Raw genomic sequence first — 14,048 nt, forward strand, 5'->3', positions numbered from 1 at the left:
AAATTCTGCAACAACACCTGGTAGGCCGTATAGCTGAACTGACGAAACGGCTCAAAAGGTATGCGACTACAGGGGATGAAGCTTGGCTGACACCAGGAACTGCATCACATCACTGGTGGCGCTATGCTAAGTGGACTGCAAAACAACACTCTAACCATTCCTGTTATGTTTGCTCTCAAATGCCTCCTGTTCCATTGATTTTGTCAAACTGATTGACTGATTTCTCTGTTCCATTTGAATTTGTCTAACTCCCCTATACTTGATAGCAATTGTCCTTTACTGGAGAGGGCATTCCAGTAGTGTTTAAACATAACCTGAAGTTTGGAGTCTGTGTTATAGGTAATGCCTCATTATATGATTACACATTTGTAATTCCTGAGTTGTCCACATATAATCACACCACACAAAGAATATACAAAGTAAAGAGGGGCCTTACAGATTGCAACCCTGTCCCTTGGGAACACCGACTTTGGTCTGGTGGGGAGAAGTTACTGGAAGCTTTGTTTCCTGGGATAGGGGTATTGGGTCCACTAAAAAATAAGAGATCACACTGTACACTGTTCTCCAATTTATAAACTCCTCTCTATTGACAACAGCGGCTGTTAGAAGCGAATTGACTGCATTACGGTTGATGGTTATTCAGAATCATATGGTGTTGGCTCAGCTTACTGCAGAGCAAGGGAGGGTTTGTGTAATGATTGGAGGAAAATGTTGTATATATATACCGAATTTTGATTGGGATGGACAAGTGATAGAAATAAGGTGATTAGAAATATGACCAGGATACGTGATGAACTGACAGAAAGGGAAGTTGACACAAGATAGTTTTTTTTAATCTTCTGTTTGGGTGGAAGAAAATGTTGCTCAGAATCTTTTTGCCTCTCGTTTTAATCTCGATGCTGTTTTTGTTGTGGCTAGCCACTTATTCATGTGTGCATTTCTCACACCGCTCAGGCTGTGATCAGCCTAACAGATCTGTCAGCCTAACAGGTCTGTCTGTCTGTCTGTCTGTCTGTCTGTCTGTCTGTCTGTCTGTCTGTCTGTCTGTCTGTCTGTCTGTCTGTCTGTCTGTCTGTCTGTCTGTCTGTCTGTCTGTCTGTCTGTCTGTCTGTCTGTCTGTCTGTCTGTCTGTCTGTCTGTCTGTCTGTCTGTCTGTCTGTCTGTCTGTCTGTCTGTCTGTCTGTCTGTCTGTCTGTCTGTCTGTCTGTCTGTCTGTCTGTCTGTCTGTCTGTCTGTCTGTCTGTCTGTCTGTCTGTCTGTCTGTCTGTCTGTCTGTCTGTCTGTCTGTCTGTCTGTCTGTCTGTCTGTCTGTCTGTCTGTCTGTCTGTCTGTCTGTCTGTCTGTCTGTCTGTCTGTCTGTCTGTCTGTCTGTCTGTCTGTCTGTCTGTCTGTCTGTCTGTCTGTCTGTCTGTCTGTCTGTCTGTCTGTCTGTCTGTCTGTCTGTCTGTCTGTCTGTCTGTCTGTCTGTCTGTCTGTCTGTCTGTCTGTCTGTCTGTCTGTCTGTCTGTCTGTCTGTCTGTCTGTCTGTCTGTCTGTCTGTCTGTCTGTCTGTCTGTCTGTCTGTCTGTCTGTCTGTCTGTCTGTCTGTCTGTCTGTCTGTCTGTCTGTCTGTCTGTCTGTCTGTCTGTCTGTCTGTCTGTCTGTCTGTCTGTCTGTCTGTCTGTCTGTCTGTCTGTCTGTCTGTCTGTCTGTCTGTCTGTCTGTCTGTCTGTCTGTCTGTCTGTCTGTCTGTCTGTCTGTCTGTCTGTCTGTCTGTCTGTCTGTCTGTCTGTCTGTCTGTCTGTCTGTCTGTCTGTCTGTCTGTCTGTCTGTCTGTCTGTCTGTCTGTCTGTCTGTCTGTCTGTCTGTCTGTCTGTCTGTCTGTCTGTCTGTCTGTCTGTCTGTCTGTCTGTCTGTCTGTCTGTCTGTCTGTCTGTCTGTCTGTCTGTCTGTCTGTCTGTCTGTCTGTCTGTCTGTCTGTCTGTCTGTCTGTCTGTCTGTCTGTCTGTCTGTCTGTCTGTCTGTCTGTCTGTCTGTCTGTCTGTCTGTCTGTCTGTCTGTCTGTCTGTCTGTCTGTCTGTCTGTCTGTGCATTCCCACTCATTCATCCCACTTGTTCTTCATTTAGTGTCTCCACCTCCCACTCCTTATACAGATTTCCTTCCTGTCTTTCTCGCTTCCCTCTCACCTGTTTCTTGTTGTCTGTTCAGTTCTGTGATTGGTTCCCCCTGCCCAGGTTCTTGACAGTTACACCCATTATCAGTACATTGTTAGTTGCATAATCACCTAATTGATTCATACATGATTACAATGTTTATTGGATCTTCTTTTTATCTACAACTTATGATTTTGTTTCTCGACAAGGTTTTGCTCATAAGGATCATCAATTGGTCACTTGATATGTGCGTGCATCTGTCGATTTCCCCTGTGATACTGGAGCTCTGCACTGCACATAGCCATAGCTGACCATTGTTGTCATCCGCGCTATGTTATTTTAAATCAATTATTACCCGATTGAGTAAATGTGATCAGAAAATTGTTTTTGTTATCATGAAATTATAAAAGGAGGGAAATGTAAGGGTAATTTTCTTAATTGATTCTTAATTGACAACGTGTGTGTTAACATAAAGACAATCATGTGATTACAAATAACCTTTCAGTGATAATCCTTATTACTATTAGACCACTTTCTGAATTAACTGCTTACTATGAGTCTTTCTCTGTCTCCCTCCAGCAGACAGACAGCCTTTGACCTAATGTCTCTGCTTCTCAGCTAGCACATTCTGGTCTTACAGCAAGGTCAACAAGGGATATTCAGAAGACAAAATACTGATAAATGTTCGTGGCCAGCTTCATGTCTTTTTGTTTTGGTAAAGCCCCCCCTTGTGTGTATAAGAGTGTATAAGAGTCTTACTGTGTCTGATGCAAATCAGAAAGCCAGTAAGTTTTCTCACTTTCTGTCATTTCTTTGCAAATAAATACGAAAGTTAAACTGAAGAATAGCTATTGTTGTTTTTTACTGGATCTGACGATGCTCACCTGTGAAATGTTAAAAAGGGCATTTTCCCCTAACAGCTCACCACACCTTATTTCTGGGATCTAAATCGGTTGCAAATTTTAAGGTGAAAACAAAAACCACCACAACCTATGCCTCTCTGACCAGGGTAATAGAAGTGGTAGAACTAACAAAGAATTGAGGATAGACATGCTTTATGACCCACTACTGAAAAACAAGGATGAAACCAATGTACAGTAACAGTTCTATAACATCACATTCATTTCACATTTGTTTCCCGTGCAAGCACATTCAGAAGGGAAGAGTCAGTGCCAAATATTCTAAGTGTTAATATGAGTTTAAAAGACCTCTGAAACCATGGATAGAAAAGAGCATAAATGATTGGATTGATGGAGGAATTTAAATATACTAGAGACGCTGCAATTGATATTGTAAGATGCACAGATCTGTTCTTCAAAAAGGCATTAAGAAAGGTACTTACATAGTAAGGTACTAAGCACAGTAGGAATACTGCCACTAGAACTCCAAGGGTTTTTGCTGCTTTCCTTTCAGATGCCATTGAGCTATTATGTATTTGTGGGCACTTTCTGACACTCCTAATTTTATTTGCTTGTTTTGTAGCAATAGTGAAAATTTTCAGGTACATAATTATTATCATTGAGCATGGCAAAAAAAATACAATTATGAAGTCAATAATGGACCATTCATTATTAACTGTAACAATACACTCACCACATGGCACGTTTGCTTTCATGTCAATAATATTTCCATTGAAATAAAGAAGCATCATATTGTAGATTAATGAATACAACCACAGTATTGCTATTATCCTCAAAGTTATATTCGTTGTCATTTTCATGGAGTAGTGAAATGGTTTGGAGAGAGCAATATATCGGTCCACTGCAATTAAAGCTACATTATAAATTGATATACAAGTGAGGTAAAATGCTGCTACACTAAATATTGTGCAATACAATATACCAAAGCAACTGTGTGGATCTATCAACATAGTAAAATAAAGGGGCATCACAAGTACCCCAACAAGAAAGTCTGCCATCGCCAGAGAGAGCAGGAGGAAATTAGTTGGTGTTTGAAGCTGCTTGAAGTGACAGATGGAGATGATCACAAGCAGGTTTCCACACATCGTCAGTGAGACAACTACTGCTACAGATATATACAGCAGTACATAAGCTGCTTTTCGGGAACTGTCCAAACAGGAAATGTTTGAATGGACGGAGGATTCCTCTTCTGTGAGATTCATGAAGGACGTGGCTACAGTTTCACTGAACAATAAAACCTTCTGTCATTATAGATCATATAGGAAATCTAAAAAATAAATTAATACGATTGTGTGAATTTGCATGAAAAGTGTAGCATCATGCATGTTTCTCGTCTTGCAGAGTCCTTTTGGATCATTAAGAGCATTGAGTCACATTTATATAAAGAGGTTACCATTGTTTTTTTTCTTTTGGTGGCTGTTAATCCCCATCAGATTAAATGATATGTGTTTGTACAGGGGGTTGTGTTTGGAGACATAGAGCAAAACCTGACCAGTGATGTAATCAAATAATACAATCAGAGGTTACAAGAGGGGCTAACACTTGTTGATTCCAGAAGTACAGTGGTACCAGAGTGGATTTCATTTATGTGAAGTCACCTTTCTTCATCCAATTGAGCAAAACATTGTATTCATTTCATAAAAGCTCTTATCCAGAATTTACATTATTTTCTTCAAATTGGTCTGGACTGACCTTCAAAAATTAGCCTCTAGAATTTCTTGATATTTGGTGGAATCCATTCTTTCTTCCACTCTCACAATATTTTCTGTGCCTCCAGCTGCCACACAGCCCCACAGCATAATGGATCCAACTCCATGCTTAACCCCATCCACAATGTTGAGTCGTCAAAGTCCCAAATTATTGTTGTATTCATATTTATAAAATAACAATAACTGATGTAATAAAACTGCAAGATGCACATCCCTGTTTGTTAAAAAGACTCCTAATGGAGATGGCACTTTAGATTCATATCTAACTCTTATTTGCAAAGCAGGGAAATAAAACAGCAGGCGTCTCCATGCTATGTTAACGACTTTCAAGGCTGACCGAGTCACAGACTGAGACAATAAAAGGCATATTCTAACAATCCTTGATACCATTTATCTATGTCAAAAAATCATGTTCTAATACAAGAATACACACACACACACACACACACACACACACACATATATATATATATAGCAGACTTTCGTTTTGTCCTTGCTTCTGATCTCAGACAGCCTATTTATGTAAAATGTAGTCAATTGCTTACAGTAATATGTTACTTAAAAATTGCTTACAGTAATATGTTACTTAAATACAAAAATGTCTCTGTAAAATTAAATCTTCTGGGAAATGAATATTTGGAAATCTCAAATGTGTTCTTTTATACGAACATACACAGATTCTAGTGTCCTAAGCAACTACAGGCCGATATCCAACTTGTAAAATTGTAAGGTAGGGGACTGGCGGAGAGCCAGCAGCGACTAAGGGTAATCCCTTAAAAGCAGACAAACGAACGTGTTCGCCACAAAATCCCGGGAGGTAAGGAAACAGAAAATAACCCGGAGACAAACTCCGACCAAATAAAAGATCCAGTTTAAAAACCAGCTATCAGAAAATAAAGCGACCCTTAAAAAACAGGGCGAACAACCCAACCAAAATAAGTGCTAAAAGACGAGCACAGAAAAAACCCCAGACCGGGGACCAGAATAAAAGAACATCCTTGTTAAGTACGGCGCTGAGGACCCAGACGCAGACCAACAGATAATCCAAAATCCCCCTTAAGAAACGGTATCCAGCTTCTGTCCTCGGGGCCATAGCCCTCCCAGTCGACCAAGTACTGGAGGCCCCGACCCCGACGGCAAACGTCCATAATCCAGCCTACCGTGTAGGCTTCGCCTCCATCGATGAGTCAGGGGGGTGGGGGGGCTCAGGGGTGGGACATAGAGGGTGGGTAACAGCCGGTTTAATTCTGGACACATGGAACGTGGGGTGAATCCGGCGCATGGTGGATGGGAGTCTGAGGTGAACTGCAGTGGGACTGAGGATCTTGGTGATGGGGAAAGGGCCAATGTATCTGGGCGCCAGCTTACGTGTCTCGACGCGTAGTGGGATGTCTCTGGTGGTCAGGAAAACTGGAAGTGGACCCGATGAGTGTACAGAAAGCTTTCCAAAAGTGTGCCGTGAATTGATGACCTCTATCGGTGACTATGTTGGAGGGAATACCGTGAAGACGAATAACGTGTTGGGTAAGTAAATTGGCTGTTTCCTTGGCTGAGGGAAGTTTAGTGAGGGGAACAAAGTGCACAGCTTTAGAAAACCTATCAACTATGGTGAGTATGGTGGTGAAAGTGTTGGAAGGGGGTAACCCAGTGACAAAATCTAGTGCTATGTGGGACCAGGGGTGGTGAGGGATAGGAAGGGGCTGTAACAGGCCTGACAGGGGTGAGTGACAGTTTACCTCGAGCATAGACCGAGCAAGCAGTGACAAAGTCCAAGACATCTTTCTTCATACCTGACCACCAGAACCTTCTCTGAATAAATGTGGTAGTGCGTGAGATCCCGGGGTGGCATGAGAGAAGAGAGGAGTGTCCCCATTGTAACACCTGTGATCTGGCTTCATACAGGCGGTTGTCTGGGCAGTTACTGGGACCTGCTTCGCCGTTCTGAGCATTGCGCCGTCCTCGATTTCCAGCTGAACAGCATTGACGAAGCAGTTGGTAGGTAGGATGGTGTCCGGTTTCTCCTCTTTGCTGGAGGGTTCGAACCGTCTGGATAGAGCGTCAGGCTCTATAGGCATGTGTGAAATTGAATCTTGAGAAGAATAATGCCCACCGGGCTTGGCGAGAGTTGAGCCTCTTGGCGGTTTGCAGATACTCCAAGTTCTTGTGGTCGGTCCACACCAAGAAGGGGACTTGAGCTCCCACCAGCCAGTGCCTCCACTCTTCTAAGGCCAGTTTAACTGCCAGAAGTTCCCGGTTGCCGATGTCGTGGTTTTCTTCTGTGGGTGATAGGCGGCGAGAGAAGAAAGCACAGGGATGGACCTTATTGTCCTTGCTGGAGCGTTGTGATAGGACAGCCCCTACCCCGATGTTAGAGGCGTCCACTTCAACTACGAATTGTCTGGTAGAGTCAGGGTGGATCAGGATAGGGGCTGTGGTAAATTGGTCCTTGAGGTTGAGGAATGCCTGGTTGGCCTTATCGTTCCATTGAAAGGTTCTCTTATTGGAGGTGAGTGCAGTAAGGGAAGCAGCTGTGGTACTGCAGTTCCGGATGAATCGGCGGTAGAAGTTGGCAAACCCCAGGAAGCATTGCATGTCTTTGCAATTAGTGGGTTGTGACCACTCAACCACTGCTGTAACCTTCTTGGGGTCCATACGGATGTTGCCAGCCAAAATGATGCATCCCAGGAAAGATGTAGTAGAGCAGTGGAAGACACATTTTTCAGGTTTAACAAACAGGCGATTTTCTAACAGACGTTGGAGAACTTTACGAACATGTATGATGTGTTCTTCCCTGGTTTTAGAGTGGATCAGGATGTCGCCATGGTAGACAAAAACAAACTTGTTGATCATGTCCCCCAGCACATCATTGACAAGGTTCATTCGTTAGCCTGAACGGCATCACCAAGTACTCCCAATGGCCAGTAGGGGTGTTGAATGCTGTTATCCACTCATCCCCCTCACGGATACGCACAAGATGGTAAGCATTGCGTAAATCTAGCTTGGTGAAGACGGTAGCCTCTTGTAGCTGTTCAAATGCTGGGGCCATGAGGGGGAGAGGGTAGCGGTTCTTGGTGATGTCATTCAGGGCTCGGTAGTCGATACACAGGCGTAAGGATCCATCCTTTTTTCCCACAAAGAAGAATCCTGTTCCAGCAGGAGATGAGGAGGGACGAATGATGCCTGCAGACAGACTCCCTGAGGTATTTCTCCATGGTCTCAGTCTCAGGACGGGACAAGGAGAACAACCGGGGTGGTTCCTGGAAGGAGATTGATGGCACAATCATAGGAGGAGGCAGAGATGTGGCTCGGGACTTACAGAAGACCTCTCTAAGGTCCAGGTACTCGGGTGGGATCTCTTCCAGATCCGGAACTTTCTCGGGAATCCTTCTCGAGACAGGGATGTGGGCTTGGCGAAGGCAATGAGCAGAACAGAATGGGCTCCAGCCCAAAATCTCATGCCTTTCCCAGTCCATCTCAGGGTTGTGTTTAACGAGCCCAGGGGTGGCCCAGGACGATGGGAGAATGTGGGGAATTTATGATGTGGAGCACCAGCTCCTCTTGATGGTTGCCGGAAATCAGCATCTTAAGGGGAATGCTTCTGTGGGTGATGCTGGCAAGTCTCTGACCACTGAGTGAGTTGGCCACCAGGGACTGTGGCATCCGGGTAAGTGGAATGCCCCACCTGGTGGCCACGCCGCGGTCCAGGAAACTTGCTTCAGCTCCAGAGTCGACAAGGGCGGAGAGCTTCCTCATCTTCCCCTCCCAGTAGATGGTAGCAGGAAGACAGGTGCGGTGTTTGGAGGAGACTTCAACAGGAGTCACGCCCACTAGTGCTCCCCAGGTGACTAGTGGGCGTTGGCTTTTCCTGGACATGACGAGACGAAGTGCCCCTCCTGGCTGCAGTAGAGGCATAGCCGGCCTCTCATCCTCCGCTCCTTCTCCTCTCGGGTCAGCCTGGCACGATCCACCCTCATGGGTTCTGCCTCTCCGGTGTGGGTAGGGCATTCCTCCCGGGATGGAGGACCGGACCAGACTCTGGAAGTCTCCCCTCGAGACCGAACAGGACGAACTAGGCTCTGGAAATAGCGACGGTCACTTAGGCGAGAATCCACCCGGATGGCCAAAGCGATGAGCCCCTCCAAGTCTCCGGGTAGTTCCCGGGTCAGCAACTCGTCCATGATCCATTCAGCCAGGCCGTTAAGGAAGGTGTCGTAAAGGGCTTGACTAGCCCAACCACAAGATGTCACCAGAGTCTGAAAGTCTATGACAAAATCCGAAACACTGCGTTCCCCCTGACTCATGCGCAGAATCTCACGCGCTGCTTCGTGACCATGTCTAGACCGGTCGAACATCCTCTTCATCTCCTCAGTGAACAGCCCTGAGGTCTGGACGCAGGGTAGTCCAGCCTCCCAGGCAGCTGTTCCCCACTTCTTAGCGCATCCCGTGAGTTATGTGATGATATATGCAACTCGGGAGTGCTCAGTAGGGAAAGTAGTGGGCTGCAGCTGGAAGATGAGCTGACACTGGGTGATGAAAGATCGGCACTATCCAGGTTTCTCCGACGTACTTCTCGGGAGGCGGGAGCAGCCGGAGCGATGGGTGGTGGAGTGCCGAGGTTGGGGTTCGCGGATTGGAGGGTCATGGTCAGGTTAGCCAGACAGGTAGTAATAGATTGCAGCTGTTGGGAGAATGTGTCCAACTGCTGCTACTGGCGTCCCAATGCAGCTCTGTGGTTCCCCAACACGAATTACAGCTGGGACTGGTCTGCTGGGTCCATGGTGGTCAGAACGTACTGTTAAGTACGGCACTGAGGACCCAGATGCAGACCAACGGATAATCCAAAATTGTTTAACTGCATGCAGTACCCAGATAAACGTTTACAACAAAGACAAATTACTTGTATGTCAGTGTCATCAGGTGTAGCGTAAACTAGCAAGCTAGCTAGCTAACGTTAATGCAGTGGTGATACATACGGTACGTTACATACGTGCCTCTGTTAGATAATGTCTGAACCACACTTGCATGCAAAACACGAAAACCGCCAGCCTCATCGTTTCACCGTTCTGGGACCAATATACATGAAAAATCTTTTGGTAAGGCAGACGTGCTATTCCAATTAATCCAGAAAATCTCATAAAAATCCATTTTCATAAATAATCTATTTGGTTGTTGATTCAAAGAAAATATTTGATTGAATCCTCAAGCGGCCTGACCAGTGGTACATGTTGTTTGAAGTAGACCACTATAGTTACAGTACCCATAGCAGGTATTAATGCATTGTGTGTTGGAAGCCTTGTCAGTGCATAGGTCAAGATTATTTTCAGTGCTTCTGTGAATTTCCATTCTTTCTTTTTTGGCTTTTGCCAATCATTATCTCTTCTTGAAAATGTATTTTTTAAAATGTAGTGAATTGAAAGATAAATGTGGTAACCCTTGTATAAAAGCATGACTCGTATGACAGGTTTTGACTACTCGTGAATGTTGTTCCTACCCAAGAACATTTTCTAAATAAGACAAATAAGTCCTCTTAAATCACTTGTTTTAAAAGATTTAAGTGATTTAACACGCTATGTCCACACGATTGGTTCTTGCACGAAGCCCATTGTCTCCCATGTTTTTACAAAGCAAAAACAACAAAAATGGTGTCACTGTCCAAACACTTATGGACTGCACCGTACATCCAAGTTTTCAAACTTCATTTTCTATAAAGACTATACAAGAAAAGAGTTCCAAATATTGACTGCAAACATTATTCTGATAAATCATTGTCAATAACTAAATAGGCAAATGATTAAGATGCATTAAAATACAGTTATATGGCCTAAATGCTTTGTCATACATGAAGGAAAATAGAATTTAAAATATACATTATTAAATGTGAAAATGTTAAAAGCTACGTATATGTAAAATGATTCAGGAAGAAAAGTAATTCAAACTATAATGTCACGCCCGGCTTTGCCGTGCTGGGCATGCTCTCTCCACCTATGACAGATTACGTTTGGGCGGACTCTCTCCCTCCAGTCTGAAGGGGGAGCTGTCTGGTTTTGGGCCATCTGGGCTAGCCAGCAGCTGATTGGCGGGACTGCTTAAAAACATCTCCTGCCAGTTGTTCGGTCTCTTTGGCTCTGCTCTGCTCTGCTCTGCTCTGCTCCGGCACCATTGCTTCACGGGGGCTGGCTGCAGCACCTTTTCGCTCCTTTTTGCCATTTTTGGCTCTTTGCACTACATTTACATTTCACTGATTCACTTTTAATTTGCCTTTTCTTGCTTCCCATTTACTGACTTTTGATATCGACTTGGTTGTTCGAGATATGCTTTAGTTTATAGAATTGTGCTTTAATAAATAATCTTGATTTAATGTTACAAACGGTGTGGTCTCCCCATTATGTGTGTCCACTTGAGCCGGGTGGTCATGACAATGAGAATGGGAAAAATCTTTGGCTCATGCTGCTGACAAACCATCATGAAAATTGGTGATGTGTTTTTGGTACGTCTAAAAACAGATACACCACAAAATTACACAAGTGTCAGTAATATCAGTAAAACATATAGGCTCAGCAAGTCCAATTTTATCTGGTTCTGTAATACACAACACCAGGGAGTATACATAAAAATGACTCTTGCAAAGAAAAAAAAAGAGGAACAGCTTACAGTATTCTTCAAAACTGTATTTAAAAAAAATGTCAGGCACTGCAAGCAAAGGGCTTTTTGATACTGCAGGGTGTGCTGGCTTTTGTTGTTACTCAGCATTCAATTTATCAATGAAAGCAGTTGATTACACAGTTAACTCACCACACCATGTTTCTGGGATCTGAATCAGTTGCTGATTTTAAGGTGAAAACAAAAACCAGCACACCCTGCGGCTCTCTACGACCAGGGTTTCTGACCCCTGTGCTTGTAGAAGTGGTAGAACTAAGAACAAAGAATTGTGGACTTACATGCTTTATGACCAACTACTGAAAAACAAGGATGAAACCAGTGTACAGTAAACAGTTTTATAACATCGCATTCATTTCACATTTGTTTCTCGTTCAAACACATTCAGAAGGGAAGAGTCAGTGCCAAATATTCTAAATGTTAATATGAGTTTAAAAGACCTCTGAAACCATGGATAGAAAAGAGCATAAATGATTGGATTGATGGAAGAATTTAAATATACTAGAGACTCTGGAATTGATATTTTAAGATGCACAGATCTGTTCCTCAAATAGACATTAAGAAAGGTATGTCACGTTTCAGGTCTGTCTCGCCATGTTTTATGTTTATTCATGTTGTCTTAGTCACGTAGTGTCTTATCATGTATTATGTTAGTCTAGGTTCGTCATGTTGTTTAGTTTATTTCTTGTTACGATTTATTTTCTCGTCATGTCTAGTTATGTTTCGTTACGATTATATTACCTTGTTATGTTGAATGGTTATCGTCTTAGTTTCGTTTTGTATTATGTTTTGATTTATGTTTATTGTTACGTTAACTGGTCGTTGTTTATGCATACAGTTTTACATGTCTTTCCGCAAACCTTGCGTTCCGCCTTTTCTCTCTCGCTCCTTCTGTCATTCACTCCCTAATTATTTCCATTTGTCTATTTACTAAAACGACTAACGCTAGATCAGGATTGGGTAGAAACTAACAAGACTAATCATGTGTTCATGTTTCCTTACGTTTCTTGTGCATGTCATTTACTAATGCTAGGGCAGGATAGGTTTATTACTAACGATTACTAATCTCCTTGTTAAACTTGTCATCCATCGCACCTGTTTTCCATTTCCTTGCTACGCTCTAACTAATTGTCTACACCTGTCTACACCCGCATTTATAGCCCAGTCGCGCAACTGTTCTTCGCGAAATTGCCTGCCTCTGTTTACCACGCAACTCTTGAGCATTTACCACTATTGATTACACGTTACGATCCAAGCCTGTTACCGACCATTGTTTATTGATTTCTGTTTTGTGACCATCGTTTGTTTTTTGACTCCGTCCTCGCCTACCGTTTTTGTACTTTTGCTTCGCTGATTGTTTCATGGTTTCGACTCCCGCTTCGTCCACGACTACGCCTCTGCCTGCCGTCCGTCTGTTCATCTGCCTCGCTGACAGCTCTCCTGCTACCGGACCTCCCTGCACGTCTACCGACTACAAGTTTGCCTCTTCCCTCGGCACCGTGCTTTTTGTTTGTTTACTTTTTGTTTGGCTGGATCTACGTGTATGGACTTTGCTTGTGTTGACTACTCTCCTGGGATTCGTTCCGAATAAAGCCCTGAGGGGTCTTTATATTACTATTGTTTCTGAGTCGTGCATTTTGGGTCCAACCCCCACGCACCCGTCTCAAGGTACTTGCATAGTAAGGTACTAAGCACAGTAGGAATACTGCCACTAGAACTCCAAGGGTTTTTGCTGCTTTCCTTTCAGATGCCATTGAGCTATTTATTTGTGGGCACTTTCTGACACTCCTAATTTTATTTGCCTGTTTTGTAGCAATAATGAAAATTTTCAGGTATATAATTATAATCATGGAGCATGGCAAAAAAAATACAATTATGAAGTCAATAACGGACCATTCGTTATGAACTGTAACAATACACTCACCACATGTGACGTTTGCTTTTATGTCAATAACATTTCCATTGAAATAAAGAAGCGCCACATTGTAGATTAATGAATACAACCACAGTATTGCTATTATCCTCAAAGTTACATTCACTGTCATTTTCATGGAGTAGTGAAATGGATTGGAGAGAGCAATATATTGGTCCACTGCAATTAAAGCTACATTATAAATTGATATACAAGTGGGGTAAAATGCTGCTACACTAAATATTGTGCAATACAATGTACCAAAGCAACTGTGTGGCTCTATCAACATAGTAAAATAGAGGGGCATCACAATTACCCCAACAAGACAGTCTGCCATCGCCAGAGAGAGGAGGAGGAAATTAGTTGGTGTTTGAAGCTGCTTGAAGTGACAGATGGAGATGATCACAAGCAGGTTTCCACACACCGTCAGTGAGACAACTACTGCTACAGACATATACAGCAGTACATAAGATGCTGTTCGGGAACTGTACCAACAGGAAATGTTTGAATGGACGCAGGATTCCTCTTCTGTGAGATTCATGAAGGATGTGGCTACAGTTTCACTGAGCAATAAAACCTTCTGTCATTATAGTTAATATAGGAAATCTAAAAAAGAAATTAATACGATTGTGTGAATTTGCATGAAGAGTGTAGCATCATGCAGGTTTCTGGTCTTGCAAAGTCCTTTTGGATCATTAAGAGCATAGAGTCAGATTT

At 43.3% G+C, this 14,048-nt stretch overlaps 2 protein-coding genes across 2 annotated transcripts; both read right to left on the minus strand.

The window, feature by feature from the left end:
* Window positions 1-3,253: 3,253 nt before the first annotated feature.
* LOC133107464 (trace amine-associated receptor 9-like) lies at window positions 3,254-8,515 on the minus strand. The gene is made up of 6 exons (XM_061216452.1): window positions 8,389-8,515; window positions 7,724-7,906; window positions 6,873-7,038; window positions 6,663-6,790; window positions 5,923-6,172; window positions 3,254-4,199 (listed from the first exon to the last, which is right to left on the minus strand). The coding sequence occupies exons 1-6, from the start codon at window positions 8,513-8,515 to the stop codon at window positions 3,254-3,256; spliced, it is 1,800 nt and encodes a 599-aa protein (XP_061072436.1).
* Window positions 8,516-11,771: 3,256 nt separating this feature from the next.
* LOC133107465 (trace amine-associated receptor 13c-like) lies at window positions 11,772-13,872 on the minus strand. The gene is made up of 2 exons (XM_061216453.1): window positions 13,083-13,872; window positions 11,772-11,980 (listed from the first exon to the last, which is right to left on the minus strand). Exons 1-2 carry the CDS (start codon window positions 13,870-13,872, stop codon window positions 11,772-11,774), a joined length of 999 nt encoding a protein of 332 aa, XP_061072437.1.
* Window positions 13,873-14,048: the final 176 nt, after the last annotated feature.

Source organism: Conger conger, chromosome 13, assembly GCF_963514075.1.
Source record: "Conger conger chromosome 13, fConCon1.1, whole genome shotgun sequence".
NCBI classification, from domain to species: Eukaryota; Metazoa; Chordata; class Actinopteri; order Anguilliformes; family Congridae; genus Conger; species Conger conger.